Raw genomic sequence first — 19,071 nt, forward strand, 5'->3', positions numbered from 1 at the left:
AAGGGTCTTCAAGGGGTCATCGAGTGCAACTCTAAGTAGGCTTTGCATTTAAAACCAGACTGTAGCAATCAATGTGTGGTTGCCCTCTCCTCTTGATTAGTGATCATGCCCTATGCATTCTGAGGTCTTCACCAGTATTGAAAACAGAAAGAGAAAAATTATCCTGAGCAAGTTTGTGATTCAAATTTTGCTAATAACTTAATTTCAGATGCAACTTACCATTTCTCTTTATCTCTTAACAACACATGGAGCTGCAAATAGAAAACTGTCTCAGACTAAAAGGTCTAATTCTCTAAACAGAATGGGCTGTAGAAACAGCATTTAGGGACCTTCCTTGGTTGAGGACAGCAGGAAACCAAAGGGAAAGGTAGATAGGGAATGAGCAGATGGCACTATGTAAGGCCAGAGTTTCTGGAAGGACTCCCAGATGAGGTCTGGGGCCAGAAAGCATTCTAAGTGATGGGAAGGAAGAGCACAGGGGCTCTTTTCCTCTGAGGTTGCTCTGATTCTAGAAGCACATTAACCAAAGACACACTGAGTGAGAGATTTATCTTTGAATCTTTAGTTGTATTGATGCAGACCTACCTTTTAATTCCTACCTTAAACTAGGATGGTTTGCCAAATCTATGTGAAGACTGTGTCTATGGCACACCAGATTTTTTCAGAGGCTCTCTTAGCGTGTTTTGGTTCAGATCATAAATGTGACCATGAATTATGTATGCATTGATTCAGCATAAAAAAATTAAACATGTGCTTAATAGGCTGACCCAAACGCTCCTGTAGCTGGCTCTGAATGTGTATTTTGGATGCTTTTGAATTTGACAGCACGTTTTTTCCACGAGCTCTTCTATATTCAATGTTAAGGCTCCAAGGATTTCGTGTCAGGTGTTGTAAGTGCAATATAAATTAGGAAAATCAGCCAAAGGCACACTAAGAAGATACTGTGACATTCTAGTTTTCCTCCATTTTAGACTTTTATTTCTCCATTATTTGGTTGTGAAGGAAAATTATGCATCTATTAATTTTTTATCTAGAAACTTTAAAATGTGACAGATGTTGATGTCAAGCTCCTTAAAATCCTGAGCTCTAGATCTCTTAAATGTCACCGTCTAGACTGCTCCCGGGTAAATCACTTCATCTTCCTCAACTTGAATTTTCCTTTTGGTAAAATAGGAGAGCTGAACATCCAGGATACTTCCAAGACTTTGTGCTTTATTCTATGACTGTATGATTACTTCCCTTCATTGCACCCAGAATTATGCAAATTTTTTGGAGGATATACTTGGAGGCTGTATTTTAGCTTTTCAACATGTATTTACATTTTTTATCTTGGTTCTTCTCCTAAGGGCTCTGTGATATTTACTTCTCCCAACCCCCTGCCATCCCTAGCCCAAGTCATACTCGTGTTCACTCACCACTCTTGTGTGCCACTGCCATCTAGCTGGTCTGTTTCCACTCACTTTTGCTCCCCTACAATCTATTTTCCATACAGTACCTCCATGACCTTTTGAAAGCTAAGTTAGTACATATCTTTCTCCTGCCTAAAACCCTCCAGCAACTTCCCATTGCTCTTGGAAATAAAAATCTATTCCTGCCTCAGGGTCTTTGCACTTGCTGTCCCCCCTTCTAGGAACATCATTTTCTCTATATCCTTGCACAGCTGCCTTTTTAATTTCTTAATGAAAAGCTGCTTTTAAAGCTGTTTGCAGCTTAAACAATACCCCTTCACTGAAGCTGTCTCTGACCCTTTTTCTAAAATAGTCACATTCCCTGCTTAATATTTGACATATTATATGGTTTTGTTATACATAGAATGTATTCCACCTGACATTATCTGGCTATTGATTTTAGTTTTTGTTATTGCCTGTCTCATCCCAGTAGCATATATGCTTCATGGGATCACAGGCTTTGTTGCCTTGTTCATTGCATATCCTTAGCATCTAGGGCAGAGTCTGGCATGTAATAGTTGCTCAAGAAGTATTTGTAGAATAGGTGAATGAATGAGTGGATGGATGTCACAGAATAGATGAATGAATGGATGGATCGATGTCACAGGGAGGAAAATTACAACCCCGGGGTTGGAGTCACATAGTTAATGAGAAGCAGGGCTCAGACTAGAACTTGGATCCCTTTGTGTGTTTCTTTCTTCCAGGTCATTCTGCCACATGCCAGCTTAACTTAGAGATCATTAATTCATTCACCGTTTATTTATTAACCCAGTGCTTATTGAGCTCTTGTTATCTTTCAGACAATAGTCTAGATCAGTTGTTCTCAACCAAGGATGATGTTGCTCTCCTGGGAACATTTGCCAATGTCTGAAGACATTTTTGGTTGTTACAAAGGGGTTGGGAATGCTACTGGCACCTAGTTAGTAGAGGCTAGAGATGCTGCTAAACATCCTACCATGTACAGGACAGACTCCCACAATTATGTAGCCTAAAATGTCAATAGTGCTGACTTTGGAAAACCTTGTCCTAAATGAACAGACACCTGCTTTTGTGGAGTTTATAGTCTAGTGTTGGGGGATAGATGATAAGCAGCACATATCATGCATATGGAAATTGCAGTCTATGTAAAGAAGTGATTCATAGAAAGAATGAAAAGATGGAACAGAGTAAGGTGGAGTGGTAGTAAGTGCTGTAGGTTGTGATGGAGGGTAGGAAGGGCTGTTATTTTATTTTATTTTATTTTTGAGATGGAGTTTTGCTCTTGTTGCCCAGGCTGGAGTGTAATGGCACGAACTCAGCTCACTGCAACTTCCGTCTCCTGGGTTCAAATGATTCTCTTGCCTCAGTCTCCTGGGTAGCTAGGATTGCAGGTGCACCACCACGCCCAGCTAATTTTTGTATTTTTAGTAGAGATGGGGTTTCACCATATTGGCCAGGCTGGTCTTGAACTCCTGACCTTAGGTGATCTGATCCCTTCGGCCTCCCAAAGTGCTGGGATTACAGGTGTGAGTCACCATGCCCGGTCTAGGGCTGTAATTTTAGCCTCTTTGGGAGGTGAATCAGGAAAAAAAATTTTACTTCTGGAGGTTAAGCTCCATGACCTGAAAATGATCAGTCCTTTGGGTCCAGCTCAGTGCTGCAGAGCTTTGGAAGATTCAACTTCAGAGATCACCCTCACATCAAAAAAAATATATAACCTTCCTGAACCAAGGGACATCTTAGCCTCCAAATGAAAATAGAGCAAACTGCCACGTGCTGGAAATAATTATTATTTTCTGTCCCTTTTCAGGAGTGTTTAAATTCTCTTTCTTAACACCTTCAGTGCTCTATCATCATTAATGCAGGACAGTGCTAATTTGATGGAATTTTTATTGCTTGTTGTCAGCATCTCACTTTTCTTTCAGAGCAAAAATAGTGTGAGTTCAGCCTCTCTCAACAGCACTGTGAGTTTTTTGTTTTTGTTTTTTTTTCTTCTCGTTGTGCAAAGATTCCTCTGTCTGTTTAGGTTGATTTCTTAAACCCAACAGAAGCAATTGAAGATATTAATGTCCTGGGGAAGTTGTAGTAGTTGATGCTGATAAAACTTGGGCCAATAAAGTGTGTGTGTGTGTGTGTGTGTGTATAACATCCGCCCCACTGCTTTCCAATTTATATTAGATCAACTTACAGTTTTTTTTTTTTGACTTCATGATGGTGTGAAAGTGATATGCATTCAGTAGAAAACACACTTCAGATTTGGAATTTCGATCTTTTCAACACTTTATTATGAAATAGGCTTTGTGTTAGATGATTTTGCTCAACTGTAGACTAATGTAAGTGTTCTGAGCACTGTTAAGGTAGGCTAGGCTAAGCTAGGATGTTCAGCAGGTTAGATGTATTAAACGCATTTTCAACTTAGGATATTATTTTCAACTTATTGGGTTTATTGAAATGTAAACCTATTGTAAGTCGAGCAGCATGTACATACACAAATACATATATAAACCTACATGTGCATATACATATGCAAACATAGATATATATTTAAGATTTTACTAAAAAAGTATATTAATATTGTGGTTTTGGTAATTTGGTAGTCATATAGAGGTACTTGCTTTCTTGGTTGCTCTCTTGTTTCTTTACCACAATTCTTTACCAAGCACTGGCACCAATGAATATTTGTTGAACAAATAAACAAACTGCCAAAAACAGTTAGCGATTACTGGATTCCAACTTATTTTTCCACATTTGCATAAACTGATTTATGTCACTGAAACAAAATTTGGTAAATATATAGCATATTGTTACGGAGGTATCATTGTGATATATTTATTCATTTCTATATCTGTGTTTTTTGTTTTTAAAATGATTGCAGGGGATATAATTTGACTCATAGGGCTTCTGAATTCAGGAAGCATAAGAGTCTTAGTAGTTAATACTTTTTTCATATACATTCAACCTAGGGAGAGAATACTGAGCAAGAGAATAGATTTCAATAAATGTTCTTGATTTAAATGTATTTAAATTGATAATATCGAAGAAATTATGCACAGCCCACCATTTTGTTTTGGGTGCCATTTAATCCTATCAAATAACTCATTGACCAGTTCACTGAATATGTGTTCATTTTTTTTCAGTGCTATTTCTTCACAATCGAGTTTGGCCTTTGCAAGCAAGAAGGGCAACTGCGGGCATATGGAGCAGGACTCCTTTCCTCCATTGGAGAATTAAAGGTATGAAGCTGTGAATGAAAATACCCTTTCCATGCAAACTGGTTCAAGGTCAGGGAAAATATTGATTTGTTTGTCTGAGCATTTCTACTCACAGATACTCCATAAATATTTAACGTAGAGGATTTGGCACCTCGGATGTGGGTGCCGACCTCACTTTTCGCACTTCTGAAAATGGGTCATGCCTTTCTGGATTTGTGGTGTGACTCAAATGGATGGGCAGCCACGTGTACAAATCAACAGCAATGACAAATGTATGCCCAAATCTTGGGTAACAAATGGCAGGCCTAAATTTAGTGCTAAAAAGTGGGCCATGAGCTAGCAGTGATCCTACTGATTGAAATTCACTTGTGAATGTGGCTTGGCTACTCTGATTTCCATCACCTCCCTGGCTCCTTTGGACTCCCCAGCATCTACTTCCTAAAAGGGAGTTTGATGTTGTTTCAGCTTCTTCAAAATTAATGTGCATTAAAACATGTGTGGACATAAACGATTTGGAAAAACAAACCAAACAAGTATATTATCAGAGAGGTATCTATTATGTGTAATGATGCCTAAAGAATGTCACTTTGTTTTAAAATACAATAAAATGGTCATTTTTTTTTCCAGAAATGTTGAGACCTGGAATATTCTGATAATTTAAATATTCTGGTCTTTTAAGAATTGCCATTTATACCATGGGGGGATAGCAAGTTTTGATGAATTTTAAATGCAGTGTGATACACAATCTAGAATAGTACTGAAAATAATTTAATCTTTCTTTGACTATTCAGACTAAGGTCAGGATTGTGGACCATTCTTGAGTTTTTATTTTGAGCATTGATTATCCTTATGTAATATAAATGGGAAGTATATAGTTATTGGTACTTTTTGGCCATTTGCATTATTGAAAGATGCAAAGTAATTGTAGTTTTATTGAGTCTGGTCATTTTATGACTTCATTCATTCATTCATTCATTCCTCAAACATTTGGTTGAACACCTAGTGCCATGTACTATGGCAGTCACTGGGGATAAAAAGGCAAGTAATAATGATGAAGAATAAGAAGAAAGGCCAGGTGCATTGGCTCATGCTTGTAGTCCCAGCACTTTGGGAGGCTGAGGTGGGCGGATCACCTGAGGTCAGGAGTTCAAGATCAGCCTGGCCAACATGGTGAAACTCCATTTCTACAAAAATGCAAAAATTAGCTAGGCATGATGGCGGGTACCTGTAATCCCAGCTACTTGGGAGGCTGAGGCAAGCACTTGAACCCAGGAGGCGGAGGTTGCAGTGAGCCGAGATCATGCCACTGCATTCCAGCCTGGGAACAGAGGAGACTCGGACAGAAAAAAAAAAAAAAGAAAAAAAAAAAAGAAAATAATGATAACAGCCAGAACAAGCATTTAAATAGACAATATTTCTGGTGCTTTAGACATATTAACCCATGTAATGCTCATAAGAACCCAATGAGATAAGGGATATTTATATCACAGATGAGAAAACTGAGGCATAAAGACATTAAGGAACTTGCCGAAGATCACACAGTTAATAAGTGTTGATCTGGGCTCAAATCCCAGCCACCTAGGCTCTAGGATCTGAGCTCCTAACCACTAGGCTTCACTCCCTGGGATCCCTGCCATCAAAGAGTTTACAGTACATTTTAGTGCAAGAGATAAACAACCAATCACATAATACAACAAGTGTGACAATGAAAGAAATGTGCCTGGCTCATATTAGGCCATGCCTGAGAAGCCTTCCTGTCAAGGGCCCTGCTGTCCATGCTGATTCTTGAGGAATGGAAAGGGTAAATAAGGAAAGGATGGGGTGCACCAGTCTGTCAGTGGAGAGCCACGTGTGGACCCTCAAGATTCTAGCTGAAGCCTGGTCCATTGAAAGAACTGTCTGGGGTTCACTGGAAAAGAGGATAATAATATTCAACCTAACAAAAAACTGATGACCTGATGTAGTATGGTAATTTTTTAAAAAAGTAAATTCTCAACAAAGAATCTATTTGATGTTAATCTTAGTGCAGTGGGCAAAGCCCAGAGCAACAGCATAATGCCATATCCCCAATAAGGGCATGCACTCTATAGAGTGTTTCTTGATTTCCCTGAACAAAAGAGTCAGAAAATGATGTAGCTCTTGAGCTGTGTCTATTTACATCCTCCTCAGACGGTTTATAAGTTACACCAGAAACAAAGGAAACGGATCTCTCTCATGGCCCTGACTTTCCACAGGATCTTCTGGTCTGGTTAATGAGGCATGTGTGGGCAGCACTAGGATGAATCTGTTGTTTTTGTTCCTACTGGTGTGGACAGAATCGTCTGGAAATGGAAATCAGCCAGAAATACGTACCAAGAAGGGCATTGTTCACAGAATACCTTCTTGCTCTGGTCCATTACCTCTAGTCATTAACATTCTTCCATTCTCCAATTTCTATACCTCAACACCCCTAAGATTGCTACACTGGACCATTTTTACAATTCAGAAATACTTTCTATGTGAAATATCTTCTGAGTTTTCACAGAGAATACGTAACACAAGATGCTTTCCCTAGCATCTCTTCCCCCACATTCTCCTTGCCCTGCTTGTGAAAGTACCCAGAGCCCTCTCAAAGCACTTCTGAGTACTTTTAACCTTTATTTGAATGAAAAAATGATAGTCCTGGACCCATGTAGGGATAACTTTATTAATAGCGTTATCATAATTCTTGTGTAAACAAGCTTACAGTTTTGAGTGCAGTTACCTTTTGCAGTAAAATATTTTATGCTGTTCCAACTGCAGCCCAAATGTAAGTCCCAGCTACTGGAGGGTTTTAGGGTCATCTTTATAACTTTTTAGATTGGGTTGCTGGAGGTTTTGGTGTCATCTTTATAACTTTTACGTTAGTATCCACAATCACCTTCTCTTCTTAAACAGAACATATTCTATACTTTGTGCTATAAGGGGCTAAATTTTCCTGAGACATAGATATTGTTCTTTAGAGCTGGCCAAGTACTTCCGAGTGGTAAACCTATAGTTCAGATAACTTTCATTTTTTCCTCTTATTTTTTGACAATACTTATTCTTTTTGAAGAATAGAAACAAAATAAATATGGAAAAGCTTGTAAAAGTTAGCATAAATCTTATAACCATAAACACTACTTTTTCCCCCACAGCAATGGTTGCCCCTCTCTTATTCTAATTATCTGTTCTGTGGTGTACTTACAGGAATGCCAAAAAGTGCATTTGGGTGGGGCTTTTCCATATCTTTCATCACTGTGGAGAACAATTAACAATGAGCTGAGTCACCTGGAGCACTGACTTTAAAGAAAAGGTTGAAAGTAGGATTATTGCCTTACTCACAGTCTAGCTTGTGTCTTTCCTTTCACACTTTTTCTCTTTATCCTGAGTTGATCTAACTGTATGTCTATCATTTTTTGATATATTATTTGCTTGCTCATTCATTTATTTTGTTCAACAAACACAAAATTGATGGTCCAAGATTTCAAGAACTTGGAATGTAGTAGGGAAATTCTAAGAAAGTGATGATACAGATCTTTGTTGAGTCCAGTTCTCTTGGAGAAGTGACAGTAAAGTTTGTTCACTTCAGGTGGTGAGGAAATGATTGCTAGCCAATGAACTGGCTGAGTCTTATATGAAAAAGTTAACCCATCTCAAAAGCAAAAGGCAATTTCTACTCCTTTTTCATGAGTAAGGGTAAGGTCTAGATATTTATATCTTTCGGGCCAGAGATTAGATTTTTTTTTTTTTTTTTTTTTTTTTTTTAGCATCCACCCCATAGTAGTTGCTGACATATTACATATAAACACATCTGTTTTGCTCTTTGGGTTTTGAAAAAGCTGATTGTTTAAACAAATTTACTTATTATTTTTTGGCTTTAGTTTTAGGATATCTTTCATGGCAAATTTATTGTGTTGCCTTGATATAGCTATTAATCAGCATTCTCAGAATAGCTTTATATTTATTACAAGCAATTTGTATTTATTACCACTTGCAGCAACTCTGGGAGGTGGTCAGAATTAGTGCTAATCTGTATAGAAGAGGCCCAAGGGCCTTGCAGGTTCTCTGATGTCATCTGTTTGGTCAATGGTGTGACTAGAGTAAGGACTCGCTGCTGCTGAGCTCTCACATGTTTACCCTGTTCAGATGGCTTTCGAGTCCCTTCCTCCTGCTCTTTCTTCTCATGAAGTTAGTGGTGTTGGTAATGACAGAGTAAATGCTGGACATTGGGAGCTGGCAACTCTGTCTTTGCTTTTTGTGGAAGGATTGCTTGAAGATGGAGGTTGTTCCCTCGACCCTGCAGCTTATTCAAATTGGTGAAGCCTAATTGCTAATTTAAAAAAGTGTAATGCATCATTGCTTAATTTGGCAATGGGGATATAGATGTCACAATGTGCTTGTTTAGCAGGATGAGCCTTTGAGGGAGGCTCAAAAGTATTATATACACACATAATGCATTTATACATATACGTATGTATATATTTGTTGTTCTTTTGATGTGGGAAAAGATGACTGTGGTGTGAGTGTAGAGTGTTTGCAAATTCTTATTCAGAATCTAGGGCCCAAACTATTCACAAACCTGACTTCACACTTGAGTTTTTTTTTTTTTCCCAACTTTAACCAGTCCTAATATAGATAGTGAGGATCACAGGGTTTGCATATAGAATAGTCGAGATAATAACTGTCATTGCAAAAGCAGGTGTCTGGGAAGAAGGAAGATTTTATACTGATGAACCCAGGGCAGGCACTATCATAGTCTAGGACCTGAAAGCCTTAGAGCTGGGGCCGTTTAATTCTCTACGGGTTTCAGACCCCTGAGGGAGAAGGGCTGCACAAATGGTGGAAAGTGTGACTGAACACATATGTACACAAAGCATCATCTCTGGACTGAATTAGTGATGATAACTAAATATACTGAGCACTTCCCATGCCAGGCACTTTGCATCCATTACCTCATTTAATTTTGACCACAACCCCAGGTTATAGATATGACTATTAGTATTTCCATTTTCCAGATGAATACTCAAATAGGCTTACAGAGGTAAAGTAATTTGCCCAAGGACACGTAGTTAGGTAGAGATGGAGTCGGATTCAAACCTCAATTCTTAACTGTAAAGACCTGTGTTCTTAACCATAAAGACCTGTATTTTTAATTGCCTTATAGTATTGTCTACTAATAGTTGGATTCTGGGAAATTTTTGATATTGAAAAGAAATTTTTATATTCAAAAAGCTGGAATGGCAAATAAGTCTTAACTTGTGCACCAAAGTCAATTAATTGGTAGTAGCCGCCTCTGTGGAGAAGGGTGGGAAGTCCATCTGCAGGCCCAGTGGGAAAGGCTGCTATGGTCAATTTACTGTGGCTGGTGTGGAGGGAGGTAAAGGTGGTATGAGTGCTGTGTACTTGCAGCCTGTTAAAATTATATTTCAAGAAGAGTCTTAGAATTCATCTAGGTCAATCTTTTCAGTTTATCAAAGATAAAGCTGCAGCCCAACATGGGGTAGTTTCACTCATTTGATATTATATGTCTAGCCTCTGGGGACAGCTACATTTAGAACCCAAGTCTCCTGGTTCCCAGCCCTGTGCCCTTGTCTCTAGCACTACGGGTAAATCCAAAATAGTCCTTTTAGGGGGTGTTCTGATGAGAGAAGGTGACTCTCAAGCATTCCTATACTTTAAAAATGGCTTCAAAGTAAAAGATTGTCAACCAGATTCTGTCAGCATTATAAAGCTTCTCTCTGCAGGAAGTTGGATTAATTCTTGCAAACTTCAGGATATCAGACTGCTAACATTCAAGACGGAATCACTGCAGAGTTCCCTGGGGACATCAAGTAGTTTGGTTCAATGTTTACAGAGAATCCACTCTGGACATAGAGAAGAGGGTACAATAGCTGCTCCCCAAAACTGAGGGGCTTAGAGAGAGACCTGGATAGAAAATGAGAAGCAAACTCAGTCAGACTTCTACACTGGGCAATAGAAGTTGGAATCAAAGACATGGATGCTATTTTATACCCCTTGGGACACACTGTAGTATTCAGAGATAGGAGACTTCATGGGCTGCATGGATGTTCCTGGAACTCAGCACACAGTCAGCTCATGATCAGGTAAATGAGGCCATTTATATGGGTGATCATTACTTCATTTGTTGGCTTCATTCACTGGCTGCTCCCCCATCTCCAGATTCTTGTCATTCTCCAGGCTAATCCATGGGTACCATTATTACCCCCATATTCATTAACAGCCAAACAGCAACACTGGTCCCATACTCCATGGGTGGAAAGGTCTCCAGCAGGTAACCAGCATATCACACGCATAGCAGACTCCTGAGGGTAGGCTGCGTTTTTGAGAACTTAAGACCATTAACTTCCAGTTTTTCCTTTAAATATTACATTGGTCAAGCGTGATCTATATTCCTAATGGCCTGCCTCAAATTACATGTGTGTGAACCCACTGGTTTTTCTTGAAGTCTGGGGCAGAGTGCCGTATGCTCTGGGCCTTTTCTTGATCTACTTTAATGCTTTTTAGCTGTTAAAATGACTAAATAAGTATCTGGCTATCCAGTGGAATTGTCACAAAATGACATTTTTTTCCAAAACCACACTGATTTCAGTCTCTGTCATTGCATACACACCTCTGGAGGCATCCTCTATACATAGTGACTGCTAAGGTTGCTAATGTCTTATAGAAGCAATGGAGACACAAACAGATGAGTTTCACTTCTTTCTTGTGCTTGTCCTTGACCCAGTGAAATGTCTTTAGCTTAGCAAGGATGTCCCAAGGGAGCCATGGCTTTAATGTTCTTACAGCCTATTCTGCTACCACTCTGGCCATGACCCTGAATGCAGGGATGAGAGAGTAGGAAGACTAAACACATTGAGCCAGCCACAGTCCTTTCCATATGTACTGATGGATGAATGGACTGTTAGAACAACATAGTACATTAAATGTAACCAGAGTGTACGGATGCAAAGAAAGCTAATTCGAATTCTGAAAATCATGGCAAGCCAACAGGAAGCCAATTTTTTGCAGAGGAGCAACAGCTTTCATAAAGGGACATTTTGTTTCTTGAAACTGTGAATATGTTTCTAAAATTGTGGACAGAATTATTGGTCATGTGGAACCAAAATCCCTTGATGTTCACTGCCCTGCACTGAATCTAGCACAAATGCATTTGCAAGCGTAGTGACCTTCTGCTTATAATGAAGTTGTTCTGTGGGCCAAAAAAAATGAGTTCATGCTGAGAGGCCCTCTGCATTCTGTGATTCATATATGCATTTATCTGGACAATGGAACTTTGCAGGAAAGCAAATCACATGCAGGGTGCCCTTTCTCTTACACGTCAGTCTTTTGGTTCTCAATTGCATTTTCAAACTTAGGGAACCACAGACTTCTTCATGGAGGGCTGTAAATCATTCCATGCATTTTGAAATTGTTGGAGGAATGCACGAAGAATATTGAACAGGAAAGGGTTTTCTGAATTTCTCCAGGAAACCTTAGCTGTTAGAGACCGAGAAGGTAGAAAAGTATAATGGGTGGAATCCAGAGGCTGGGATAGAGATTGTCTTCAGAATCTTCCCGCCTAAAACTCTCATTTACAGTTGAGGAAATGGAGGCACAGGGAGGTTGAATGATTGCTGAGGTTACCCAGTTAGACCTGGACTAAAGCCCCAGTTTTCCAACTCTCAGTTCACGGCAGTTTCTGCTACCCCATTTTTTCTCTCTGCCTCTCTCTCCCAACTAATTTCCCCCTTAAATTAAGAAAAAGAATCAAGAGGAGTATTTCTCAATATATGGTTCACAACCACTTATATTGGAGTCACCTTGGATGCCTTTAAAATGAAGATTTCTAGGTTTCATCCAGACCTGCCAAATGAAATTGAGACCCTGGATATCTGCATTTTCATAAGCTCCTCAGTGATTCTTATGCACATTGCATTTTTAGAACCATCAATCTAGGGTCTATAAATAGGCAGCACATGGCAGGAAATGACCACTAACTTTTAACATCACTGAATTTATCTTGAGAATATAGTCATTCATTGTTCCCTGCTGTTCTTAGTGCTAGTCATGTAGTGAGCTGAACGGAGCTAATGATGGTTCAAAGAGTAATTACGCCAGCTTTCCTGTTTTTCTAATACCTGCTCTTGGCATAACTCTGACTATTAATATTAGCTCCTTTTTTCCTCAAGTGGCAATATTTATCTGCTGTATATTGCTCTGCTGTACTTGATGGAAGGTAAATGAATGCTTTTTAAGTATCCTCAAATATACAGGCCCACTCCAGACTCTGTTGATACACAGTACCTGGCCTCAAAATATCTCGCAATGAATAGACAAATAGTTTAGTCAGAGCCCCAATTACCTCTCCATGCAGATAATTATTACTTCTGCCATTTAAGTGAAATTTTAGTACATTGCTTATAGCAATAAATTTTGAAGTATATTTATGCTGTCCCTGCTTCTATTCATAGCATAGATTTAAAATCCCATTTCTGTGGGGGAATATCTCTGAACTGTCCTTCAGTATGAATTTGGCTGGTAATAAATTAAATAATATCACAATCTCATTTTCTCCCACAGTACCTAGTATACTTAAAAAAGCAAAACAAACAAACAAACAAACAAAATCCTAGTGTCCAATTTACCCTGCACACAGGAGAGTTCCATATTTCATGACAGACTAGTAACTGAGCAGCTCTGTAGGATTACCGAGCTATCAAATGTGTTGTAAAAATGTGATGTCATGGAACTTCGGAAGTCTCATTACAGAGTTTAACAGGTTTTGTGGTATATTTTGCAGCATGCCCTTTCTGACAAGGCATGTGTGAAAGCCTTTGACCCAAAGACAACTTGCTTACAGGAATGCCTTATCACCACCTTCCAGGAAGCCTACTTTGTTTCAGAAAGTTTTGAAGAAGCCAAAGAAAAGATGAGGTAAACTTTTTTTTTCTCCTAGCTAGAGAAAATAACTTTTTATTTTTCTGTCTCTATTCCTTCCTTTTATCTATCCCTTGTACCAATGAGGGTTGATCACATCTCTTTCTACTTCTGTTTATTCTGCAGGGACTTTGCAAAGTCAATTACCCGTCCCTTCTCAGTATACTTCAATCCCTACACACAGAGTATTGAAATTCTGAAAGACACCAGAAGTATTGAAAATGTGGTGCAGGACCTTCGCAGCGACTTGAATACAGTGTGTGATGCTTTAAACAAAATGAACCAATATCTGGGAATTTGATGCCTGGAACCGATGTTGTTGCCAGCATGATCTTTTTGGGGCTTAGCAGCAGTTCAGTCAATGTCATATAACACAAATAACCTTCTGTGTCATGGCTTGGCTAATAAGCATGCAATTCCATATATCTATACCATCTTGTAACTCACTGTGTTAGTATATAAAGCACCATAAGAAATCCAATGGCAGATAACCACTCATTGTATGAAATAACGTAATATGTTTAAACATCTTAAAAAGATTTGACATTCCTGCTTAGTGTCCTTAACCAAACTGCATCTAGTTAAAATTTGTAACAAATAGCCCTCTTATGAGTCTCATTTATGCCCTTTTCTTTTTCAGATCTAAGCCTTTCCTCTGTGTTCATTAGATAAAATGAAAAAAAGCAGTGAAGCTGTTTCCATTTTCAATAGTATCAGTGTTTTCACGCATTATTTGAGATAAACCCAGAATTGTAGGAAACTTCCCATCACAATAACAAAGGTTCAATATTCTATTTCAAAAATTGTTGAGGTAACACAGCAGTTGGAATGATTTTTAGGTTGAGTATTTACACAATGCAAGAAAACACCTTTTTACAAATGAAATTATGTAGGTTGCGTTGACCTTGTAGAACCTGAGTTATGACAAGCTTCCTGAAGTATTTTGGAAGATAGTACTTCCGGAAAGGACATTAGGAAAGACTAAACAGTGGACAATCAATCTTGGGACTATGAATTTTATGCTGGAATAAAGTAAATTATCATGTTCAGGTGTTTAAACAATTTTTTTCTGGTCAGAGGAGAATAAAATCACAGAGCTATAAAGATCATCTTTGATTTCAGAGATGTGGAAATTGAGTCACAGAGAAGTTGTGATTTGCCTGAAGCAGTACAGTGAGTTGTACACTAACATTCACAGTCGATTGCACTTTCCTTTTGTTTTGCTGATAAATTCGTCCCAGTGCGTGCATGTGTTTCTGTGTCATCCGAGATGGGAAACTTCATCTTGGTGTGTGCATGTGTTAATATGTCGTTGGAGATAGGAAATAATGCCTATCCAAACTAATGTTTATCAGTAAATAGAACTTGGTTTGTGGTCAAGGGTTGCCAACTGTATATATATTGTTTCCCCTCACAGCTGCAAATCAGGCCAAATCTATGGAAGGTTCTCCACTTTCCTAAAGTTTGGGCAACTTTGGGTAAACAGTAGTGATGCAGCACACAGTTTTGGTGGTCTTTGCAGTAAAAGATGAAATTAAGTGGTTAAGTGAACAAATAGAAAACTGCTGAGAGTGAATGAATTTCTTTGGATTCCCTCACTGAACATAACTACTGTTTTTCTGATTCTGCATTTGGTAGTAAGGAACACTGGACTGGGGAAGGAGGGGGCAAGAAAAACTAGAGAAAAAAAATGACAAAATAACCTTTAGCAATTTAAAATATTTACTTGAGCAATTTCCAAAGATGTTCTTTTAGTAAGAAATTACATATAATTTTAAACTAATTCATACTCTTATGTGGAGCCCACAAAGGGTCAGAAATCTTTGGACTAAATATATTCAGGAAGAACATGAGAAAGAGCTAAAAGACACATCAGGGAGAGATCAAACTAAAATGAAAACCCAGAGGTTTGAATATTGGTTGTCTTAACGATTGAGGATCTTTTATCTCTGAAGCATTCTCAGAACAACTGAATTTTGAGAAATAATTTGGTGGATAGAATGTGAGAGTCACAAAATATAAATGCTATTCCAGGTGAAGGGAATAGTGCCTTGAAAAATTGGTGGTGGAGAAATGAGGAACAAGCTAAACCAAATTTAAAAGATCTAGATTGATCAGGCAGTCATATATTTTGATAGTTTCATAGATCCATAAATATATAGTTTCTTATATCTTGCTTTGCTAGCTTTAGATGACCCTGAATAAATTACTTATAAATTAGAATCCAGAATCATAATCCAGAATAGCCTATCCACAAATTTTCAGAACTGGTTGCTGAATTTTCTCAGAGAAGAAAATTGGCTAGGAAATGCTCAATGTCTGCCTTTGGTGTTGTTTTCATAATTTGGTATTGTTTTAGACACAAGTCCTAGAGTCCTGTCATATATATTCATTAAAAAACCCTTACAAGTAGTCCCATGAGATTAGAGCTTCTTAATTAAATATACTTGAGGGAGAATTATATTTAATTGTAAACAAATTCCCTCAACAAAAAAATAGCATTTGAAGTGCCTTCTCTTTGGCTTGTAGTGGAATCCAGTTTTCTAATATGTGCAAAAATCTATCTTGTTTCAAAAATAAAAGAGTTGCAAAGTAAATGGGCTTTCCCACAGAGCTTATATAGGTATCATACAAGGAAGTGGAATTACTTGATTCTTTTTAGATTTGTTCTCCATTTGGAATAGCAGTAACCGTAGTTTTCCCCCTGTGAAACAATGGAATCATGGTTTTCATTTGTTGTGAGCATTTAACATGCAAATGCCATTACAGCTAATGGTGGAAAAATTCCTATAAAATTTAATAGCCATCATAGGAAAAGTGTTGGCAGAAAAATTCCCTGTAAGGAAATAGTGTAACAAAATAATCACAGCCAGCTTCTTGTCATATTTGATACCTGCTCAGTGTAACCATTTATCCCAATTATGCTTCATGACTTAAAGCTAAATTAAATAGATCCAAGGGCAATTATAAATTTAAAGACACTTGCTCACTGTCATCTCACTGTGAGTTGTTACTTTATTATGGCTTTGCTGCTGACTTCTGTAATCAGCTAATCAGAAATCAACACAAAATTCCTGGCAGGACCAGGGTGCTTACCTGTCACATTTTGCAAAAGATAGCCAGAATCTGATTAGTCCAGTTTTATTCTTGAAGCATTTTAGTCTATTATGAGTTAGAATAATGCATACAATATATTCTTGAATGTTCCTTTTATTTGGCATAATGAAAGCATAATAGACTATTTATAAATTATACCTTTTGAGAGTGGGAAAATTTGAACTGAAATTTCTTCTTCCTTTTTTTTTCTTCCACATTAGTGGTGAAAGTTGTGAGACTTGGGTTTCTGACTTAGTCTCATTTATGTACTGTGTAATTTACAAATGATGCTTTATGGGCATGATGTATCTGTGCTTGTCTTGCTTGCTTATAGTAAATGGGCCTGAGCCTAATGATTGTGAAGTATTGCAACATTTACCAACATGAAAAGTCTACAATGAAAAACAGTGTGCTTTAACGTGAAATCAAAGAGAAATACAGAGTTTCATTTTCAAATGGAGTCATGGCTGGCATCACCTCATTTTCTTCATTCGAGGAGGAAAACATTAACACAAGATGTAGTTGTCCTCCAATTCATTTGATCTAATTTTCAACTTCTGAAGAATCAAGTCTTGATGTTTATTCTTTCAAACTTGTCTTACTTATAATGAAGAAGAAAGCAGTCCAGAGTTTTCTGGTGTGTCTGAGGTTTTTTTTTTTCCTTTTGGGAAATGATTCTTATGCAAATTGTCATGTTCTGGGGACACTCAAAGGAATTAACAATGGGAGACTGCTTCTTGTAATAGTAGATTTGCAAATGTTTGAAATAAAACCAGTTCTAGAACATAAAATGGTGGTTCTTTATAATGCGACTTGGAGTTTCAAAACATTCACCCAGTTTCTTGGAACATGTCAGGCGCAATATCAGCATTGTTTTAGATGCTGAGGATGTAGTGATGAATAAAGCAGAGGAGGTTTATACCCACTTTGAGCCTACATTCTAGAGGGAGATACAGGCAAAACAAAACAAAACGAAAAAACAGATGAGTTGAAATCACAGCAAGTTCTATGAAGAAAATAATCACAATGATTTGATAAAGAGAAATGGGGAGATGGTGTCAGGGTTAGGGTTTTCCGAGCAGGTGGCATTTGACCAAGAACCAGGGATGAGATGGAGCCAGGCCTGAAGAGGGCCATGGTTAACGTGTTCTCAGAAGAGGGAACAAGAAGGACCGAAGGCTCCAAATCCAAATTGGGTTTATGTGTTTGAGGAAGAGACAGATTGTCCGTGGGTGGAATGGAATTATATGAGGGCAGCATGGAAGACAAGAATGAGATAATAGTACAGGGTTCCACAAGAGGTCAGGAGCACTCTCCGTGCAGCGGAAGGTCACTGGAGGGATGTAAGGAAGACAGTGACAAGATCTGATTTACATTTTTAAGAGCTTACTCAGGCTGCTCTGTGGAAAGGGAGTGTAGTGGGGTTAAAGGGTGGGTGTGGGAATAAGAGTAGAAGCAGTGAAACCAATTAGGAGGCCATTGCAATATTGGGGATCTGCAAAGTCAATATCTTACTTGATCATGGTGGATGTTATTAAAAATAGTTGTAATTAAATAAGTTACAAAGTTAAGAGGGTGGGTGCCATCAGGTGAAAAACAGAGAAACTGGAATGATCTGTACCTGGGTTGATTCTCATTTGGCTGGAAAAGAAGGCATCCAAACATATCCTGTGTCTTTCACAGATACTTAAAGCTTCCTTTGACAAATATCATGTGAAACTTTCTCTGGCCAGTTTTTAAGGGAAAGAAAGCTACACCAAAAAGCAAATGCATTTTTTTTTTCTTGTGACTCACAGATATTGAAAACAGAAGCAAAAATGACACAGAAAATGAGGTATTATTGGTGAATGTTGGTGGTGCTGACATATAGGGTAATTCAGGAAAAAAAACCTCTCTTACCTCCAGGCAAACTGAATAGTTGTGTTCACTGTTCATTCTGCTATCTCTGTAGGAATAAGCCATATAAACGTTAGTGGATTAGTTAAGTCTATTTCCACTCTTATCTCTGCCTCCCATCTCCCCAAATGCATAGTTCAGATATTCCAGAAAAGGTTCACCTGCTGTGATTTTGTCCTCTTTCCAAGAAGGATGGGCTGGTGCAGCAGCTGGAAGTATATTTCCTTCTTTGGGAAGATTGCAGTGAGCCTGATGTTCAACCCAGGGGCATCTGTGGTTATGGTGCCTGCAAACAGCATTCTCATAATCCAGTCTGGATACAGTTTTTATAATTGAACAACAAAAACATCTGACAGATGTGGGCAGGGTAATTTGAAAGCTAGATGGCACAAAGAAATCAAGTTCATTTTCTGTCAAAATCAAATCTTTTAAAAATGGTACAAAACTAGTCCTTAGTTTACAGGTTGAGAAAGATAATATTAATTACAGGTAGGTGGGAGGAA

The 19,071-nt window shown here is 38.2% G+C and overlaps 1 protein-coding gene across 1 annotated transcript in view; it reads left to right on the forward strand.

Moving 5' to 3' along the window:
- The window catches only part of TPH2 (tryptophan hydroxylase 2), a 96,381-nt gene extending 78,911 nt beyond the window's left edge, over positions 1-17,470 (forward strand). The window contains exons 9-11 of the mRNA XM_003832903.5: positions 4,565-4,660; positions 13,440-13,573; positions 13,703-17,470. Of these exons, the coding sequence (XP_003832951.1) occupies positions 4,565-4,660; positions 13,440-13,573; positions 13,703-13,877 (405 nt within the window). The 3' untranslated portion in view covers positions 13,878-17,470. The remainder of the gene's footprint in view (positions 1-4,564; positions 4,661-13,439; positions 13,574-13,702) is intronic.
- The last annotated feature ends 1,601 nt before the right edge of the window (positions 17,471-19,071 follow it).

The sequence above is a fragment of the Pan paniscus genome, chromosome 10 (genome assembly GCF_029289425.2).
Source record: "Pan paniscus chromosome 10, NHGRI_mPanPan1-v2.0_pri, whole genome shotgun sequence".
In the NCBI taxonomy this organism is placed as follows: Eukaryota; Metazoa; Chordata; class Mammalia; order Primates; family Hominidae; genus Pan; species Pan paniscus.